Here is a 22,325-nt window from a genome sequence, read left to right on the forward strand (position 1 = left end):
TCGTCTACGGTTGGCCTAACACTCCTCATTACTAAGACTGTTCTGATTACTCAGGTGAGTCAAAAAGGCTTATTTTGCAGGCTAAGATTTGCTAAAATTGTTTGTGTGAAAAAATTTCCTAATTTTCACGTCCTCGTGTTGCTCGAAAATGCTCATACTCTCTCATACTCGTATGACTTTGTCATGTCGGAAGGGCAGTTTTCCAATGTCGCAACCAAGGTAAATAACGCCTCCTGCATAAAACCGATCAACTTCACACACGCATACATAAACGTTTAGCAGCAGTACTGTAAATAAGAGTACATGGTTCTAGGAAATATAGTTACGGAACATTAATAAGTTGCAGTGCCAGCACTACAAATTTCATGAGACACACAACAACAAACAAATCACTTCTTGCGTAAAGTATTGTTCTCTTCTGCATATCTCTTGAATCCGTGTTGCAGACACTTGAGACATCACACAACAACAAATGATAAAAGTAAACAGTTTCTAAACAATGAGTAATCACGTCAAACCTAAAATCAATACAATCGATCAACACGTGTGCGTTAAGTATGAAAAGCAAGAGGTAAAATATGTTGTTTGAACAAGTGATGTGTATTGTGAACTTTGAGGACATATTATTCATACACACAGCCAGAACACAGACCGGTAGAAATAAATGACATTCACTACCATTTTGGTTCCCCTATCGCTTCTGCACAACAACTTGACAAGAACAAAATCCCCTCTCCTTCTCCTCCTCCTCGTCATTATCATCATCATTATTGGATAGAGCTATAAGGAGCAGATTCAGACGAGAACCGCCCCAGGAATCCTCCCGGGAATACTATCATTACTCTCCTCAACCCCCCTCCCCCTCCCTCCCTAAATATCATAGGGGGAAAACTTTTCTCTCAAAAGCCTAGGTTGGATTCTTCACTTTCTGCATCTACCATTTAAACAAGAAATGACATCCAATGCCATATAGCTGGTTCTATGCCAGTTCAAAGGGATATGAATGCCAACTAGAGAAATTAGCCGACTTTCGATTGCTGCAGGGTGTTACAGGTACCGGCCATCCCGCGTGCACAATCGTATTCACCCCCCCCACACACACAGATCGATCAAGGCTTTTACACGGAACAAGACCACCCTTTAAATTGCACACATGCAGCAATAACAAGTGTGGCTGCATTCTGTACATATCTAGAGTAGGATTTTGTGTGTGCTGAATGTTCATGTTCGGAAATAACTCTGTCGGGTTTTTATTGGTTGTGAAAGAGTGAATACCCTTACTCTTACTAGGACAAATAAATCCACAAGTGCTCCTTGTCCACGTGGTTCCGACACACCCCTCGCTTGTGATTCGCCCGTGAATTGTTTTTCCTACTAAAAGCAAGGGTATTCACACTTCCACAACCCATACTAAACCCGACAGAGTTATTTTTGGAATTCATCTATTGATTGAGCAGACTGACATTGTCACTTTCGAATTTAATGCTACCAAAAATACCTTCTCTGAACAGAAAGCAGAGTTATTTTATTCTAGGTATGTGTTTGAGTTATACGTTAAAGCTCTCTGAACAGAAAGCAGAGTTATTTTATTCTAGGTAGTCAGTGTTTGAGTTAAAGCTCTCTGAACAGAAAGCAGGGTTATTTCATCCTAGGTATGTGTTTGAGTTAAAGCTCTCTGAACAGAAAGCAGAGTTATTTTTATTCTAGGTAGGTGTTTGAGTTAAAGCTCTCTGAACAGAAAGCAGAGTTATTTTTATTCTAGGTAGGTGTTTGAGTTAAAGCTCTCTGAACAGAAAGCAGAGTTATTTTATCCTAGGTATGTGTTTGAGTTAAAGCTCTCTGAACAGAAAGCAGAGTTATTTTTATTCTAGGTAGGTGTTTGAGTTAAAGCTCTCTGAACAGAAAGCAGAGTTATTTTTATTCTAGGTAGGTGTTTGAGTTAAAGCTCTCTGAACAGAAAGCAGAGTTATTTTTATCCTAGGTAGGTGTTTGAGTTAAAGCTCTCTGAACAGAAAGCAGAGTTATTTTTATTCTAGGTATGTGTTTGAGTTAAAGGATGGTCTCATCCCTGTACAAAACCCTAAACATATGTATGGTGGCGAAAAGGATTGCTCACACGTAACAAAATAAACCCTGAAGAAACAGATTTAGGAAGGCCTGTCGAGAAGCGGTTCAAAGCTACGTTTGTCTCACGTGGCATTGACAAAATACTCAGAGCGAAGAGACAGGTCCACCAATAAGGACGAACATTGGATGTAACTACGGCAGCACTCACTCACACATCTTGGAACCTGGACTCACCTCTACTATTTGTGGCATATTTGCATAGTGAAAGTGCAGAAATATGACAGATAAATGAACTTCAAGGTTTGATATGGACAGGCAAGCCAAAAAGCCCACGAATAAGAAAAATGTTAGAGGTTCAGTTTCACGAAAGCAAACTCTCACTACTTCAAATCAAGGTGAAGAAAATGATTACTGTAATTTTCTTTTTCTTTTGTTGATAGTTGGTTATCAACAATAACTCGAGCACATGAAGTTACACATTCTAAGTGGACGTATTAAGTGCGAAGACAAAGGGAACAAATCCTACGAAGCTTCTCTCCGTTTTGTGTGTGTGTGTGTGTGTGTGTGTGTGTGTGTGTGTGTGTGTGTGTGTGTGTGTGTGAAGAAAGTTCTTTCCCTTCGACAATAGCAGCTGAAATGATACTGCACAGTTCATGACGTAAAACATTTTAGCATGCAAACATCCTTTCTTTCCACAAGACAGGCTGTGTGTGTGTATCAGTTGCCTGCGTGTCTGTGTGATGTCTGTGTGCACGGACACAAGGGTGTGTGTCATTGGAAACATTTAGTAACTAGCGTCACGTAAGCAAACAGTGACTGACGCACAGGCGCTGTGTGTGTGTTTGTGTGTGTGTGTGTGTGTGTGTGTGTGTGTGTGCGTGTGTGTGGATGTGTGTATGTATGTGTGTGACGTGACCACAAGAGAATGAGGTGCACAAAAAAACCTTCAAGAAAACCAAACACACCCAAACAGAAACTTAGCTCAACTGCGATCGGAAGCAATACAGACTATAAGTTAACAAGAAGAATCACTGTTGAGGTTGTTAAGATGAAATATCACAAAAATCAAATAATGCAGAGGAGTAGGATTGCATCATCTTCGGAATCAACAGAATCGTCAACTTGGCACCGTCATTCCGTTAGTTGCCACAACCGGTAGAAGAAGAAGAACAGACAAACAATTCAAGACGTGTAGTTTCTAGTAAGTACCGGACACTTCGCCCTTCTGCTAAAATAAGCATCATCATGATGTCAGTGATAGTGAAGGCTCGCTCTCGCTTGCAGAAAAAAACAATCAAGTCAGAATTCACATACACAAGCATTGTCAGAACAATCTCCATGTTTTTTTCCCCCCACAGAATTTGTTTCATTTTGTAGTGTCGTCTGGTCGTCAAGCAAAAAATAATTCAAAAGTTAGTTCGTGCGATGTAGCAATTCAAGGTCAAGGTCAAACTCAGTTAAGTCCTGGATTCTCGAACAAACGCAGTTGACCAAGACTGATGCATCCGGGTCTTTCCGCTGTTTTGTGGAGAGCCTGACGTCTGTCTGCTACAGGAGTGAGGTGCAGTGCGTCTCGGAATTCATTTCACAGCCGATGAAGAATGACCTCACTCTCTACAATATCTAAACTAAATGGATGAAACTGGGAAGGACTAATGCAGTTCCAGGTGCTCGCGTTGACTAAGCCACCATGGAGCGTTAGTCAGCACACACAATTCAGCAAAATGCTAAGGTAAGACCAGGTATTTTTCAGGCGCCCAATACATTACATACAGATTTTTGTTTTTAGCCAGGAGTGTACATGTCTCATTGTTTAGGTACGTAGAACTTGGTCATCAGAGCAGTAACACTGAAGACATCACATTATTTCGTCGATTTCCAGATAACCGACTGGTACTAGCTCACGAACCTAGGGGACATAGTCATTAGAAAAGTCATATCATATCTGAAAATATCTGCTAAGATTTCAACTCTCAGAGACATCAGGTATGCACACATACAATGAACGTTTCATCATGGAAAAGGAGGGCCTAGCCGCTTTTCTTGTTGAACAACAACTTGTAACATTTGTTGTCCTGGTTAACAATACAGTATTCATCGTTCGTTCTTATTTCTTGTTATTGCGCTTCGAGTAAGCCCAATGTTTTGATGGAACAAAGAGAAAAGATAATCAACATTGGTTTGGATCCGATCTGGATTTCTGCACAATCGCTTTACGTCAAGCGAGCTCGGCATGCAAAAGAGCAGAGGCAGGAAAGGAAGCCTGAACGTTGTTTTTCTGTATTCCCCTTCTCTCTTTTGTTGTCTTACAGTAACCACGTGCCTAGTCTTTTTGAAGACGATCGAGTCTTGTACAACAAGGATTTACTGGTTGTAGTTTAGCAAGCAGTCTGTTACATCGCAGGGCAATCATGCGCAGAGCGAACTTCTCTGTGAGTCGAGGTTGGTACGAATCAATTAACGAATTTCTCTTTGTTCTCTTTTGTGTGTGTGTTCATTTAGTCACTTGTGTTCTAACCAGCACATATCGTCGAGCATGCCAGCACTTCGTGTGGCTGAGCCGTCCGGGACATTTGTACATACACAGTGGTACATGCAATGTGAAGGCCCTCCTAATAACGGACGTATTCCGTTGTTCCTAATTGACTCTTATCAGGCGCAGATGAGTTTTTTGTATACTTTTCTCAGTCACTGGTCGTGGATACAACAACAGTAGCGACAACACAGTCGAGTCCAGTGGTGTGCAGGTGTAGCCTTACGTCCTGCTCGGAAGCCATAGGCATAGGTCACGGAAGTCAACGTCAGTAACAGAACCTTGAATATTGTTTTCTCGCAGTTGTCATGAATACAACAACGGCAGCACAGTGAATCCAGTAGGGTATAGAAGGTGTGGCACTAACCCTGCTCGGAATCCACAGAAAGAGGTCACGGAAGTCATCGTCAATAACAAAAAACCCTGAAGTTTGTTATCTCACAGTCAGTCGTCATGAAAACAACAACGGCAACGACAGCATCATTGGGGGTCATGTCCTGAGTGTTATGTCTGGACGACCTTTCACCGTTGTCAGACCTTGCTTTCATCCTCATCCGGACCGGACCCCCTCTTGCCCCGCGTCACCGTGGTCGCGGTATGGACGTTGTTCCTCCCACCTGATGACACCGCGTTGACCAGCGGCGGCGAGGGGTGGTGGTGGAGGTGCGTGTTTGCGTTGGGGAGGATGGAGGCGGGGGAGGTGGCGGAGGAGGGGTGTGACTTGGGGGGCGAGGGTTTGAGGCACTGCGCCAGGTTGACAATCTCGCCCTGGATGTTGGACAGCGCTTGTACCACATTGCACAGCGCCTGGAAGACAGAGGGAAAGAAACAACGATAACAATAACAACAACAGCACTTTATTGTCCCTTAAAATATAACATCAAAATGGAAAATTTACTTCGGCACACCCTGTCTGCCTGTAAACGATTATAACGAACATTTCCATAGGACAACGAACATTTTCATAGGACAACATGTCGTGAAAATATTTGTTTGGACACCATTGATGGGTCCAGTCAAGTCCAACAACCCAACACACCATTAGAAAACGGCAAACAAACAATCGTTAAATATCTGCCTCTAATAAGATAGAGGTACGACACATGTAATCCTATGGACGGGAGGATACAACCTCGACGTAAATGTCATTCTTATATTTGGAACTTAAGGATTCTTTATCTTTTGTTCAGAAGATCCTGGGTCCCGGATCGTGTTGTCTGCCATGAGTCTTCGGATATCCTCTACAAGACCAATAACGCGATTGCCCTAAGCTGACGGAAACAAAGCGCAAACACAAACCTTCTGATTTTCCGCCATGAGTTTTCGGATAAACTCTACATCGTCAATCATTCGATTGTAGTCTTTGTTGTTGGCCTGTAGATGCTGCAACCGCACGTCCAGAAGTTTCTGTGACCTTTGGATGGCGTCTAGCTGCGGGATGGCCAAGGTCGTTGCCATGGGAACAATGCCCGTGGAGGTCCGTCGTGGATGGGGCTTGGAGCTTTTCCTTTTGCCCTTGAAGGACCCGCGGAATCCTGGTACCACAAATACAAAAATAAAAACGGAAATTAAAACCAATGCACTAAAACAAACCCCCAAAAAATTAAAACAAAAAAAGAAGTAAAAATAATACAGATATCAAACATACATTTCTGTGCTGAGGGATTTCCTCTCGAGACCTTTTTTTTTTAGCGCTTGAAAGACCTGCGGAATTACGCCATGGTAAACTAGATAATGATAGGATAAGAAAAATCAAATCCAGCACAGTCAAGGCCTCTCACGGCACTGCGTGCGTTGGAATAGGCTGGAGGTCTTGACCAGTAAACCAACCGTGCAATATCCACCAACAGCATCAGACCATCCAAGGCTCCCCACGGCCGCCCTTTCTAGAGGGTCCTGGGACCCCCATTGTTACTTTTAAGAGGGTCCAGGAAGCCCAAACCCCCTGTGTACATATAACACATTGTGATCGCGAATAGTGTGATATGTAGTGTCTTCTTTTCATCAGATTATTCGAAGAGGATACTTCATTAGCTATACTTCATTAAATGGAACACACACACTCACACACACACACACACACACACACACACACACACACACACACACACACACACACACACACACAAAACCAAGCACACGCATGCACGCACGCACGTACACGTACACACACACACATGCACACACATGCACACACACACACACACACACACACACACAAACGTGACGCACACACACACACACACTGACGACTACAGCACGATATTTATATCTGAAATTGTTTATGCGTCCCGGGACCCGCTTTTTTAAATTCAGTGCGTCCCAGGACCCCCTCCATGAATTTCTAGTATGTGATTTCGGCTTAAAGTGCGTGTAGGACGCAGGGCCTCACAGTTTGGGGAGCCCTGCTGGCATCCTCAAGTAGGATAACGAGACTCACCTGACTTTCTGTCAGTCTCCTCCTGGTCATGCTCCTCCTCTTCAACAATGGGGGGCGTGGCGTAGGGAATGCGGGAGGGGGTGTCAGGCACGGGGGGCGGAGGGCCATCATCCTGCGTGGGATCCCAGATCTCCACGTCCTGGCCACCCAAATTGGCGTGACCGTCCTTGACTGCAAAACAAGGCCATGAACATGTGTTACTTTGAATCGTCTCTCATGCCTCTAATGGCTTTGCCGTGAGGGCGTAAAACTAAACATTCTCTACTTTGAATCCATTATGTCGATTGTGTTTCCTGTCTGGCTGCACGGAGACTCCGTCTGCCATTTGAGGATTATCGAAAGTCGTGCCAAGGATAATGGCTCCATAGAGGGTTTTTTTCCTTGCTTCATATTCACCGACAGCAAGCAAATCCTGCAACATGTCTGTGCATGGAGTTTTAAACACAGTCGAGTCAAACTGGCTGAAACAGTGGTGTTGTTCTTGGCTATATAAAACTACAATAATTATGTGGTTTTATGTTACAGTATTAAAGCAACTTCTTTCAATATCGTCTGAATGAAATAAGTATGGGTCTTATATGATATGTTAAGTGTTATGACTCACCCTTTTCTTTCTCATCCTTGGCTCTCTCCAGTTTGAAGAGATATCGTTTGACCAGACGATGCATGATGTCTGAGTACGAAGTCTCGTCTGGCTTTAACTCCAGTGCTTTACACACTGTTTCTCGTCGTTGCTACAAGTACAATTCAAGGAATTAAACATCTGGTGGTTGTGGTGACCATAGGCAAAACTTAGCTGCTTAAACTTAGCTACGTTAACGCAGTGCGTCATGAGAACAAAGGATGTCGTTACATTGAATAACAAAATCATATAATGTAGTTATACAAAAAGACGCTAGAAAGAAGCAATGCCGTTCCGTCAATGACAACCATCCTCACCAGCATTTCTATTAGTCCCATGATAATGTTGCAGCGATACATTAGACATACGAAAAGAACCAAAGCTACCCCACCAATGATTAGGTGGTTGGGTATAATACAGCCACTAAAATACCATACGCCAGTCGACACAAACTGACAAAAACACGCGTCCATGTTCATCCGCTGCATTAAATCAGCGACACACAGTTAGACGTAAAACACCAGCCGCTAGTCTCCATCAGTGACACAACCACATGTCAAAAATCAACAATCAACCGCTGTTCCATAACTGACACAAACCTCCCGTCAGCAATCAACCGATATGCTATTCGCAAGAAAAACGGTGCCAATTAGATCAGCCGCTGTCCCACCAAGTAACACAAACTTGACGAGTTTGACCATCCGCTGTTCCATCAGTCGCGTGAACTTTACGCCACCAGGCAGATGTTTCCACGGCGCCACGTAAGTGACAATGTAGCGCCTATGAAACACCTCTCCGGTGAGGTAAACGAGCTCTTTGAGATGTCAGCCGTGAAGTCTTCCGTATTCTGATGAGGTGGACCGTGTCCGTCTCTTCTTGCTCCCGTAGAGGGCATCCGTGCTCTGACAAGGTACACCCTAATGAGCTAACCATCGCTTGCACGTGAAGCACTGCATGGGCTACAGAGTAAAACAATCGCTTCGCTATTACACAGTCCGTGTTTGTGTCAGAGTAATCACACAATCGCTTCCCAGCAAAAGACTATCTGCCTTCAGCAGCAATAGCTGCTAGACATGCTGTAAGTTTGTTTTCCCCTCTAACTTGGGGTGATGTATGCCTCCCAATTCGCCGTTTCACAAATCACTGCATGTGTGACAAATCATTATACTGGCTGTATTTTTCTCTACGTGCCTTTGAGCGTATTGGTTTGTGGCATTACGCCGTGTAGGCGAACTTCGCAATACCTCATGATTAAAACTTATGGCCCAGTTTTAATATTATTTGAGCGATGGCATAAGTTTTGAAGTCGGGAAACAGCGAATCAGGAAAAAACGAAAGAAAAAACGGTGAAGTGGGACCTTCCCGTCCACTGGATCTAGCATGCAGGGTACCGATTGTCTTTTCAGCAAAACATGCTATCGTCGACTTCAAAACTGACTGTGGAGCACCGACCTCAAAGCATTGACAAGTTCTTGCAAAGGAGATTCGAATAACACCTTCTTCATCGTGCACGTGCCGTTAGCCTTAGTATTCCCCTGCCGTTGTGTAAACATCTTCTTTTGAATGGGCTAAAGCAGTTCCTCTGTCTTTGCTTACCAGCTTAGCTGATGCTTTTGCCAGGTGCCAACTGTCATAACACATTTGACATACAGTAAATCATCTATTTCAGTGATCACTGACTGTGAGAAAATTTGGCCTTCCCACACAAACACTAATGGCCTCGTTTCGGGCAATAACCTTTTCCAATTAAACTAGAACGACAGCTAAGACTGCAGTCACTGCATCTATTTCACATAATTGCGTTGGTTTCTGAAAAATAAAAGCAAAACACGAGGAACCAAAAACAACCTAATTGCCAACACGAAATGTTACAGCGAATCGGGTTGCTGGGAAATTATTGTTTTTGTACGTCTTCGTCTCCATACCTTCGAAAGATGACAGGAAATGAAAGAGTACCCCGAAGGCTATTTGCTAAAACAGCACGTCAAAACGTGATATCCTTCCTTCCATCCAATTCTCTTCCCCTTCAGCCTATCACCTGTTCTTCGTAATCTTTGGGAGCTTGCACTCAAGCCCAGAAGGTACGTGTAAACCAAAAAGAAAAATACTGCGCAAAAAGCACTAGAACTCACCTCTACCAATCAAGCGCTTCGACACTTTAGAAAATGATCTTTCAAACATAAACCATTCTACAAGATAATTGTTGACAAAATGGACTCTATTTTCACTTCCCCCCTCCCACACACACACAAAGGAAGAAATTATGTAAAAAAAAAATTACGAATTTCTTTAATATTGTTCTTTGTAAATGACGCTTCAACAAATAACAACAGACATACAAATAAATACTGCAATATACATGATTACGCTGGGATAATCACAGATACTATAACATCATGTCTACTACTTGCTTTTAACGAATGTTTTTCTCTCAATGTTCGTCGTCTTCTCCTTATTATTATTTTCTTTGCATTTACCGGATTGCACATTAGCAAATAATCAACACTGAAATGATAACATAAACCCAAACATCACACTGAACTCTACTCATCGACCATCTCTAACTTACTTTTAGGAACGTCTGCTTTTTGCCTTTAGCCGAGTGCATATAGTTCTCCGCGTTGCAGAACATTTCTTTGCACGACTGCCACCCGTAGAAGAAGGACTTTGGGGTGGGGATCATGTTGAAGGGCACGGGTAGCGTGCTACCCTCGTCCATGTAGTTCAACCACAGCTTGGTACGGGCGAATTTCCACTCCACGTCACAGTCCGTCTGTAAACACAGAGTGGGAAGGATGTTACATGACTGCTGGTGGTTATGACGATGATGATGGTGATGGTGATGATGATGATGATGATGGTGATGATGATGGTGATGATGATGATGTTGATGATGATGATGATGATGATGATGATGATGAGGAGGAGGAGGAGGAGGAGGAGGTGGTGGTGGTGGAGGAGAAGGAGGAGGAGGAAGAAGAGAGGGAGGAGGAGAAAGTATTTTGTGCTGCTGCTGCTGACATTGATGACGACGACGGTAATGACGATGATGCTTTACATGATGGAAATTGTTGTTGACTCATATACAAGAAATGACGACTACGATGACAATCCTCTCCAATGTTCATTCCGTTTCTATGCATAGTATTGTTTTGGCAGCCATTGACTTTAATTATAATACTGAAGATGTATACAATTTCAAGACCTTAAATTTACACTTTAATTAGATCGTTGGGGACACAATAACAACTAACCTTGACAGCTAGGATAAACAAGACAACAATCAACAAGTCGCGTAAGGCGAAATTACTACATTTAGTCAAGCTGTGGAACTCACAGAATGAAACTGAACGTAGTCCGCCGCAAGTGCAAAAGGCAGTGAAAGTGACGAGCCTGTTTGGCGCGGCAGCGGTTGCGCTGTGCTTCATAGCACGCTTTACTGTACCTCTCTTCGTTTTAACTTTCTGAGCGTGTTTTTAATCCAAACATATCATATCTATATGTTTTTGGAATCAGGAACCGACAAGGAATAAGATGAAATAGTTTTTAAATCGATTTCGGAAATTTAAATTTGATCATAATTTTTATATTTTTAATTTTCAGAGCTTGTTTTTAATCCAAATATAACATATGTATATGTTTTTGGAATCAGAAAATGACGAAGAATAAGATGAAATTGGTTTTGGATCGTTTAATAAAAAAATAATTTTAATTACAAGTTTCCGATTTTTAATGACCAAACTCACTCATTAGTTTTTAAGCCACCAAGCTGAAATGCAATACCAATCCCCGGCCTTCGTCGAAGATTGCTTTGCCAAAATTTCAATCAATTTAATTGAAAAATGAGGGTGTGACAGTGCCGCCTCAACTTTTACAAAAAGCCGGATATGACGTCATCAAAGGTATTTATCGAAATAATGAAAAAAAAACACCCGGGGATATCATACCCAGGAACTCTCATGTCAAATTTCATAAAGATCGGCCCAGTAGTTTAGTCTGAATCGCTCTACACACACACACAGACACACAGACACACAGACACAGACACACAGACACACACACACACAGACACACACACACACACACACACACCACGACCCTCGTCTCGATTCCCCCCTCTATGTTAAAAGATTTAGTCAAAACTTGACTAAATGTAAAACAAGTCGCGTAAGGCGAAAATACAATATTTAGTCAAGTAGCTGTCGAACTCACAGAATGAAACTGAACGCAATGCCATTTTTCAGCAAGACCGTATACTCGTAGCATCGTCAGTCCACCGCTCATGGCAAAGGCAGTGAAATTGACAAGAAGAGCGGGGTAGTAGTTGCGCTAAGAAGGATAGCACGCTTTTCTGTACCTCTCTTTGTTTTAACTTTCTGAGCGTGTTTTTAATCCAAACATATCATATCTATATGTTTTTGGAATCAGGAACCGACAAGAAATAAGATGAAAGTGTTTTTAAATTGATTTGGACAATTTAATTTTGATAATAATTTTTATATATTTAATTTTCAGAGCTTGTTTTTAATCCGAATATAACATATTTATATGTTTTTGGAATCAGCAAATGATGGAAAATAAGATAAACGTAAATTTGGATCGTTTTATAATTTTTTTATTTTTTTTTACAATTTTCAGATTTTTAATGACCAAAGTCATTAATGAATTTTTAAGCCACCAAGCTGAAATGCAATACCGAAGTCCGGGCTTCGTCGAAGATTACTTGACCAAAATTTCAACCAATTTGGTTGGAAAATGAGGGCGTGACAGTGCCGCCTCAACTTTCACGAAAAGCCGGATATGACGTCATCAAAGACATTTATCAAAAAAATGAAAAAAACGTTCGGGGATTTCATACCCAGGAACTCTCATGTCAAATTTCATAAAGATCGGTCCAGTAGTTTAGTCTGAATCGCTCTACACAGACACACAGACACACAGACACACAGACACACGCACATACACCACGACCCTCGTTTCGATTCCCCCCTCTATGTTAAAACATTTAGTCAAAACTTGACTAAATGTAAAAAGAAGACGGGAAAGATAATGAAGACAAGTATAACCATGGAGGAAACATGGAAGGGGTTCCTGTCAACATTTCAATCAGCGTAAATAATGTTTGTGTGTGCAAGAATCGCGTTAACGACGTCAACGCAATTAAGGGACATGCCATCGCAAAGTTACCTTTTATGGGCGACTCACCTGAATGTCCTCAAAGGAATGACTCATCATGGCGATGAGCATGTTGATGAGGACGATGATGATGACGACGTGGTAGATGCCGAACAGGTACATGCCCACCGTCTCCACCAGTGAGGTGCTGCTCTCTGTCTGAGAGTGACGCTCGTCTGTGTACACTGGTAGCAAAGAGAAACGCAACAGCAGTGAATCGTTTGAGCTGTGCTAAGGTGTAAACTGCCTTGATGCGCTAAGGCGGCCGAATGCGATTATGTGTACTTTTCTCTTTATTATCTTCACAATTCGGCTTATGATATGACACGAATGATAGAAAATCGAAAAACAAGACTGGTAAGTTGTTGGACCGTTTACTTTGTGGCAAAAGAAAACGTTACTATCACGGTGCTTCGACCCAAGGATCTTGAAAATGGACAGACAAACAAACAATTATGATACGGGACAGACAGACAAACAATTATGATACGGGACAGACAGACAAACAATTATGATACGGGACAGACAGACAAACAATTATGATACGGGACAGACAGACAAACAATTATGATACGGGACAGACAGACAAACAATTATGATACGGGACAGACAGACAAACAATTATGATACGGGACAGACAGACAAACAATTATGATACGGGACAGACAGACAAACAATTATGATACGGGACAGACAGACAAACAATTATGATACAGAACATTGACTTAGCTCAGAAAATCTTTTCCCTCTTGCTGGCAAGAACTATAGCCAGTCAATGATGATGATGATGATGATGATGATGATGATAATGTTAATGATTACGACGACGACGAAGACGGCGACGATGATAATGGTGTGTGTATACAGGATTGACTGGCTATGGTAGTGTCGAAGTACCGTGATAGTAACGTTTTGTTTTTGTCACAAATAAACTTTCCAATAACTTACAATTCTTGTTTTTTGATTCGAAACGTCAGCGGCCTATCTGTGTTTGGATTACAAATGATAGGATTTCGACTTCTTGGATAGTTCTTAACCTTTAAATGAAAGAAGACCAAAATGTAACTTCCTCTTGGCAGCGTTATATAGATCGAAGAGTGCAGATATTCAAGAGAATGCTGCAAACACACCTAACAGTTACGTCTATCACAATGTATGAATACATAATAAAACATTCATAATCTTGACAACAGTGTCTTGCACACGATCAGCAGCTGGTCGTAACATTTCTCATATCTGCTGTTGTATTTTGTTCGTTAAATGAAAACAACAGTGGCATTTGGTATCCAAGCACAAACGCACTATGACAGAGACTAAAAGGCCAGAAGTAGTAGCCACATCTTTAAAATGTAATCTCTTGTTACCTGCGGTACTGGGGTCTGCAGCATGGGACTTGGAATCCGTGCAGTAAATCTTGGTACGTTCCAGATCCAAGGCAAGACAGTGCCGCACTAATAGAGAGTACAGCACAAAACGGGCACAGGCGTCAAACACTGGTCATGCACTTGCAGCGTTATGCACTGAGTCACCCACCTGTACACTTGGCACGGTTCAGTGTTTTTCTTATGTTTATGAAGCTGTGTTCACTTCAATCCAATTTTACCAAAAAAGACTGACACACTGAGCTTCAAGCGCAGTCTTCCTTGACCTCAAAACAATCATCAAATGTTCTGTTTCGGGAGAGTTTGTACCGTGAGATTTAGCTTTGGCTCATTAATTTGTTTCAGAATTGTTTTCTGCACATTCAATGTAACGTAAGAACATTTCCTTAAAACGTTTCTTTTAGGCCCAGATGCCTCGTTCCTTAACGAGTCTCATTGAATTAGAAAATAACACACCTGATGCTATATGTGGTTATTTCTTATATCTGAAAATGTCGGCCTGATTTCCAACTAGATATAGTTAAAAATAACTTGTTTCCAACTGTGCCAAGTGTAAGTGGTACCACATCGTCATACAGAGGTCACAACTACCCAACACAATGCATGTGACAATAAGCAGATATGTTTGGAATATTATTTGCATGTGTGAGAATGCATGCTGATTTCTTTGGTCAAACAGCATAGAACGTGAACATGTGTTACAGTGTGCAGTGTAGGCTATTATAGTGCTGTTGACAGTCTTATTGTGATCACGTTAAAGTGCACAGATAACATACACGACATTCATACTCCTAACTAGAATGTGTTCATGTTAATCTTGTAGAATGAGACATGTTAGAAACAGAATACAAAATCATTCAAAACAAAACGAGACAAGAGACAGTTCTATACACAAATTACACACGTACAGAACAAAAGACCAAGCATCCACACCCAGAAAAGTTCAAAGGACTCCCGATAAGATGACAAGGTCCAAGATTTTATGATAGATCTCCTGACATTTTCAAGAAGAGAAGACCAGAAAGTGGATATGAGATAAGAGTTTACTCTGATGAATATTCCAAGGACCGGAAATGTCTCTTTTTCAGGACAGAATTAACTTTTTGAAACTAATGAGTACCAGACAGAAAACGCAGCTCTACGAAGAAGCACACACACTATATGTTAGCAGAACACACGTAAGTAGCGTAAAGAAAAGAAGACTACGAAGTTGTCCTACGATAGCAGGAAAGCTTACAGAAAGAACGCTTAATAACAAAGTTGATTAAGCACTTGAGAGACTGGAACACCGATACAGTAAAGCCTCAGCCAGATCGCTGGAAATGAAATGAAAAGTCACTGATCATGTGAGGAGAAACAAGTGGCAAAACCAAACGACCTTAATGAGCATCTATGTTGCTTGAACAGAATAACCAAAGCTTAAACCATTAACAATCGCGTAATCTGCTTGTCTTTCATAACTCAGGTGCGCATTAGATGCCATCAGTTTACCAATACGCCTGCATAACATTACCGGATATCCGCACATGCATCGAAATACTGTACAAAATCAAATCTCTGTTGCTCTTCCATTCATTATAAACATTTGTCATTCCGGTATCTTTTGTTGAAACAAATGAACCAAAATAGAAAAACTAGAATCTCGCGAGATCAAATCTCAAAATGTTATTGCACTTGAAACTTTTATGTCACAACTTTCAGGTGATGCTTGTTCCAGATAGGTCTCTGAGTTTGTTGTCACAGTCAGACGACAACACCAGGCATCGCACTAGACGTGTGGTCACACAGCACGTATACACAAATGTCCTCAAATAAACGTTGACTTTTGATACGTTGCTAAATTCTGCGGTGCACTTCGGACTCGTGTTCAAACTGACAACAAACAAAGTTTGCCATTTACATGCAGTTAAACATCCTTTTGTAAAGTATATGAGTTGGCGGGCTGATTCTCAAGCTGTACGTAATGGTAAGCAATTGATGTTTTTCCAATATTTACGCGGTATCCTGCTTTTCAATGTAAAATCCCTTTGAGAAGGCATACCTTTCACTGTGGGGGTTCAATAGGGCCTGCGTGATGCCGACAGCGTTTTGGCTGAACACACATTCCGAAACGAATCCAAAAAGCATGCAACTTCAACAAGTGAAGAGAGTCATATGGATCTTTATTGTTAATAAATAAGGCCACTAACAAAAAAGCAGCAACTATCACCAGGTATCAGAATGTGATAGAGAAATTTGTTTTTCACGTGCAAATCAACGCCATTAGTGACATGATCCAGATGACTGCCCATTGCAGGTGCACACTGACGCTCGTCATAATACTGCGTACTTCAATTGCACGTGCAACAACATCAGTAGGTGACAGCTTCATTAGAAGCAATTAGAGATAAGTGCGCAGCTCATGCAGTGTTCTCGTTGTATCCAAAATCACGCAGTATGCTTTTTTCCAGGTCGTATTCGTACAGTATTCTCGTCGATTCCAGGCATGACTCGGTATAAGTTCAGGTCATGCACTTTTTTCGTTGTTTCAGGCGCCATGCAGTATGCTCGTTGTTTCCATGGTTATACAATATTCTCGCTGTTCCAGGCATTTTTATATTTAAGTGTGCAGGTCATGCAGAGGTATTCTTCGTCGTTTCCAGGCATCAGTGCAGGCAAATATGCAGCCCATGCAATGCTCTTGTTGCTTGTGCAGGTAATGCAGTATTCTCGTTGTTTCCGGGCACTTTTACGGGTTAAGTGTGGAGCTCATGCAGTGTTCTTCTTCTCTCCTCCTCGTCGCCTACCTTCTCCGCTTCCCCAACTGCCCCTGACACCGTAGGAGTGCTCGGCCCTGGCAATGCTGCCATCCGGTAGGGGGTGCTTGACGGTGATCTCGTTGATGCTGACCTGGCTGAACATGGACCAGAACAGGCTGGCGAAGGTCTGCTGCAAGCTGGACACATGGCATTCATACGGTCAGTTTGTTAAGTAAAAACGTTAGCCGCTGACTTTAAGCAGTTGCAAGGGATGAGGTCTTTCTTCAGCAGTGAAGAACGGAGGTGGCGCAAGGTCGGTGGTCCTGAATGCTTATAGCTGGAAGACAGGTCGTAGTTGGCAGGCTCAGAGTACGAAACGTTGAAGTATCAGAAGGCTAACAGTTGAGTCCAGTCAAGTCCAGGCCGAAAATGTAAAAATTCCATCTCTTATTCGGACCACACAGCATGCCTATTTTTGTTATGATCCATGCGAAACAGTTGACAAGACAGAATTATACACCAGAATGAGATTTGCACTTTTGCAATCGAGCCAAGAACTGAGCCCCGACAGCCAACAGTAAGCAAAGCAGAAGAATATGCCAGATAGTACCCGAAAAAGAAGGAGAGAGAGCCAAGATACATCAAGAAATGAATAAGCACCAGAAAGATCAAAAAGGAGTTTAAAGTGTAAGTCAAGAAATGAATAAGCACCAGAAAGACCAAAAAGAAGCTTAAAGTGTAAGTCAAGAAATGAATAAGCACCAGAAAGACCAAAAAGGAGTTTAAAGTGTAAGTCAAGAAATGAATAAGCACCAGAAAGACCAAAAAGGAGTTTAAAAGTGTAAGTGACAGTTAAATTTACTTCAAACTCGAACTCAGGGCGATCGTCAAGACAGAACTAGAAGGAAAGTTCAAGACTTTAGACGGCCCTAACTTCACAGCTTTTAAGAAGAAGACCACCGCACACGACTTTCGTCGCAGCACAATCTTCACGAAAGAAGGACGTCTTCCACCTCCCAGTTCAGGGAGGGAAGTAAACAAAAACAACATAAAAACACGACAGTGAGCGAAGGGGCTTGGTGTTACCTCCTTCGGGACTGGGCTTTGTGACGATGATGTCGTTGGTGCTGACTTGGCCGAACATGGCCCAGAACAGGGTGGCGAACGTCTGCTGCAAGCTGAACAAACGGCAAAGATACTGTCACTTCGTTAAGCAAAAATAGTGTAACAGTTTCAAGATATCTGGTTGTTTTCCGACAAGGAAGAGCGACGTTTTGACCAGGTGGAAAGTCTCCATCGTTGACAGCCCCCCGAAAACCGAGAGTTGATAGTGGAAGCACAAAACGCTGACGTACCAGGAGGTCAAGCGGTTCCGATCGTGTCCATGGCCGACAATTCCGAGAAGCCAACCAACTTTTAGTTAGGGACATGCTGATTTTTCTAACATTCACCGACAGATTTAGTTCCACGCTGTACATTTACCAAAGAATCGAACAAATATTAGATTCACAACCTTTGCAAAGGGAGCAGCAGCAAGAAGTGAGCCAGGTTATGGTGAAATAACTCCGACAGTGAACAAAAAGCAAGGAACGTTTTGTCCAAGACTTATGCAAAAGAACGCCAGAAGCTACACGCGACAAATATAGAAAGGAAATCCAAAATAAAAACAGCAAAGAATAAGCGTCTACAAGGGGAAGAAGTTTATACTAAAGTATTAATGGAAAAGAAACTCCACATATAAAAACTTAGAACTGAGAAACCTTTGAACTCAACACGAGTACCTGCCGAGATAAAGTACAAGAGTAAAAGTGCTAGACCTATGACGATGATGAGTCACAACCCTGTTAGCTAGCTCCTAGGAAAAAGACCACCGCACACGAATTTGGTTGCAGCACTCTCTCCACGAAAAAAAGGACGTCTTCCACCTCCCTGGTCATGGAGGGAAGTAAACAACAAGAACTGAAAACATGAAAGAATGGGGGAAGGGACTTTGGGTTACCTCCCCCGGGGCTGGGGTGCGTGACGATGATGTCGTTGATGCTGACTTGGCTGAACATTGACCAGAACAGGCTGGCGAACGTCTGCTTTAAGCTGAAAACAAGGTCACAGTTAAAATGTCTCTTCAACCAGAAGAGTAACTCGGGATCGAAAAAGGCTTTCTTCTCAACAAAGTCCACATGCTTTTGTGCCTGGTTAAGCTTTCATATGACGCTCTCTGGAACTTTTTGAGAGGTTACACCTTTCATCATTATAAATCTTCAGTTCACATACTGAGCATCGGTTTAACAATAAATGTAGACAGAGACTTAATGTATCCTTTTACATGAAATTCCAAAATAACAAATACTATCATTAGCTGTAGTGGAAATGCAAATCTACACAGGCATTCATCAATGCAACTGATTCTTCTGAGCTCGGAAACACAAGTGTTGTAATTGTGAGGATAACCACTCTTACCCCTGAAACGCCTTAGCAGCGTGGACGGACACCAGAGTCCCGTTGAGGTCCATCTTGATTTTCTGAGAGCCGTAGTACCAGTACAGGTTGTGGAGACCCACCATGAAGGCAAACAGCACCTGCAGCAAACAAGTACGACGATGAGATGATCATTATTTGTAATCAGCACACTATCTAGTCAGTAGAGAGTGGAACCTCCCTTTAAAGACACCCCCCCCCGCCCCCCCGATTTAAGACTCCCTCTCTGTATATAATGTATCGACCTAACGTTCTTTGTTGTAAACAGATATAGAAATAACTATGAAAACCAGTCTGAGTAGGCGTTGAATTTGACCTCGAGATGTCGAGAGGCGAAAGGACTTATAATCAACTGTATGTCTATCCACAACTGATTATCCTAAGTGTTTGATTTTTAAGCCTTCAAATTGACGCGTTTCAGGCATATAAATCAAGTCTGTTTGAACGAAAACATTGTTAACTATTCAAACAATCAGGAACATGAACATGGCAGGAGAAACCCAACATTGGTGATAAAGTAACATGTGTCACACATCGCCTTGAAAGAGACTATCAAGATAACACATCATAATATATAAATATATAATAATATATATTGATAACACAAGAAACCAGCATGAAAGACACAGTGAAACGCAGTTGAGGACGACTCTGCCACCACCCATCCAACTCACCAATGTGAAGAGCACCATGAAACGAGTGATGTCCCCGATCATGCGACCCAGGGAGATCTGCAGGGGACCCAGCACCTCAAAGGCTGGCATCAACCACGTCGTTCTAGCGAAGCTGATGACGTTGGCAATGGCGAACAGCGCGTCGGACACGATTTCTGGATCGTACGGCTCCCACTGGAAACGAGCTGCACGTGTATGAGGAGAAAGTAAGTCAAGGTCAAGCTCAGAGGTATAAATACCTATAATAAATGAATTCAGGAGAAGGGATTTTTTTCTTTGTGGTTTTGTCAGACACGATTTTCGGGTCAAACGGCTTAAACCGGAAACGGGTTGTAAGGGAATAAGGTGAAATGTGGTCAAGGTTTAGATCAAGGTGGAAAGAGAAGGGCTTATTTCTTTGTGATTCTGTCAGAGACGTTTTCGGTTCATACATACGGTTTCAGTTGGAAACGGGCTACTCCAAGGACACAAGGTGAATTGTGGGTAAGCTCCTGGTCAATGAATTGAAGAGAAGGGCTTATTTCTGTGTGATTTTGCCAGATACGATTTCTGGATCCGACGGCTTCCACAGAAATCTAGCTACACGTAAAGAAAGTGAAACGCGGTCAAGGTCATAAGGAAAAGTCCTTATTTCTTTTCAGTTTTGTTTATTTGTTGATACATGCATTTGAACACGTGACAAAGCGATTCATGTAAAGAATTGAAAACGAGAGGGAAAGAGAGTGTTTTTTATTTTTTAATGAATGTGTTTAGACGTTAATAAACATGTATGACATCAACGTAAGTTTTAGTATTGCGTCAAATCTGTCATGTTCGAAGTTCTGAAAGATAATTATTTCAAATAGTTCGAACGTTGCAGAAATAATGTAATACTCGGATCGTAAGAGAGAGAGAGAGAGAGAGAGAGAGAGAGAGAGAGAGAGAGAGAGAGAGAGAGAGAGAGAGAGAGAGAGAGAGAGAGAGAGAGAGAGAGAGAGAGAGAGAGAGAGAGAGAGAGAGAGAGAGAAGGAGGGGGGGTGTAAATAAAGATAAACAGGGAATGATAAATTGAGAGTGAGAGAAAACATACAAGCCTCCATAAAATAATGATGCGGCGACATCCGCTGTGACTTGATGTTGGCTATGTGCAAGTCAAAGTACGTAAAGTTGTCTTTGTACAGGAATTCAGCCGCTAAGGCTGTGCCGTTGAAGTAACTGTAACAAAGGTTAAACTCCCATTAGAAAACAACAACAACAATAACAACGACAACGACAACAACATTTTCATATATTTGCATTTGGTTTTCCAAAACCATAAAACACAAATCAATCTCGCATAATGTTTGGAAACAAAACTAACGTCATGGAGAGCTGATGTGCACGAAGCGAAACTGGGTGCCACCCAACTGGTTGGTTGATTGGTTGAAATCATCAACAAATCTCCATTTCAACCAGACCGACCCCGCGTCTGTGTACCACCCGTTTGGGTGGCACCCTGTTTCGCTTCGTGTACCTTAACCCTAGCAGCCCACTGACCTGTCTGCTTCTGACACTTTAAACTCTGTGAAGAACCTCAGCACATAGGACGAGAGGTACATGGACAGGACCCCAAAGTCCATGGTGTTGTAGTAGTCTGTGACGTAACTCCGTGCTCCGCAGATGTACACCTGCTTGCACTCGATCCACAACAACCCTGAAATTCAATGACAGATTTTAAAGACACACTCCTTGAATGTCGTGAAAACAGTTATACTCGCTATCTCAGAACTGCCCCGGGTTTTACCTGGGTTCAGACCCTCCCTCTATTTGGACACATACCAACAATAAAACATTTCCTGACTGTTTCCAGCGCGGAGTGAGAATGATTTGATGAATCCATATTAAAGACTACCACGGGTGTCCGTTAAGAAAGTAATTCATTAAAACACCTAAGGCTGCACAGAAAGCACTCATGCTGTTGGTTCTTGGCATGCATTCAAGTGGAAGGATGGTGGGCTTATCCAGTGTAAAAACCTGGCGAGATCTGAGATAGTGAGATAAGTAGTGTACACCGGAAGGAATATGTATTGAAACACGAACAACACCCAATGCCCAGATGATAATGCAGCTCTTTATGAAAACAAAATGCCATGCTAATATGGATTGAAGACATCGCGTCCATTTTCATTTTCAGAAGCTTTTTCGGCTCGACTTACTTAAAAGCAATATATTTTAGAAATTGTATCCACACATTAGGACTC

The 22,325-nt window shown here is 42.1% G+C and overlaps 1 protein-coding gene across 1 annotated transcript in view; it reads right to left on the bottom strand.

Moving 5' to 3' along the window:
* LOC138952831 (short transient receptor potential channel 7-like) overlaps window positions 1-22,325 on the bottom strand; it is a 101,199-nt gene that overhangs the window by 943 nt on the left and 77,931 nt on the right. Inside the window, exons 6-17 of the mRNA XM_070324566.1 lie at window positions 21,622-21,778; window positions 21,176-21,300; window positions 20,107-20,291; window positions 19,415-19,533; window positions 18,957-19,048; window positions 14,231-14,288; window positions 12,868-13,063; window positions 10,232-10,435; window positions 7,645-7,774; window positions 7,037-7,211; window positions 5,900-6,101; window positions 1-5,407 (exon numbers count right to left, since the gene is read on the bottom strand). The exon at window positions 1-5,407 is cut by the window's left edge and continues 943 nt beyond it. Of these exons, the coding sequence (XP_070180667.1) occupies window positions 5,132-5,407; window positions 5,900-6,101; window positions 7,037-7,211; window positions 7,645-7,774; window positions 10,232-10,435; window positions 12,868-13,063; window positions 14,231-14,288; window positions 18,957-19,048; window positions 19,415-19,533; window positions 20,107-20,291; window positions 21,176-21,300; window positions 21,622-21,778 (1,919 nt within the window). The 3' untranslated portion in view covers window positions 1-5,131. The remainder of the gene's footprint in view (window positions 5,408-5,899; window positions 6,102-7,036; window positions 7,212-7,644; window positions 7,775-10,231; window positions 10,436-12,867; window positions 13,064-14,230; window positions 14,289-18,956; window positions 19,049-19,414; window positions 19,534-20,106; window positions 20,292-21,175; window positions 21,301-21,621; window positions 21,779-22,325) is intronic.

This window comes from Littorina saxatilis, linkage group LG2 (genome assembly GCF_037325665.1).
Source record: "Littorina saxatilis isolate snail1 linkage group LG2, US_GU_Lsax_2.0, whole genome shotgun sequence".
Taxonomy (NCBI): domain Eukaryota; kingdom Metazoa; phylum Mollusca; class Gastropoda; order Littorinimorpha; family Littorinidae; genus Littorina; species Littorina saxatilis.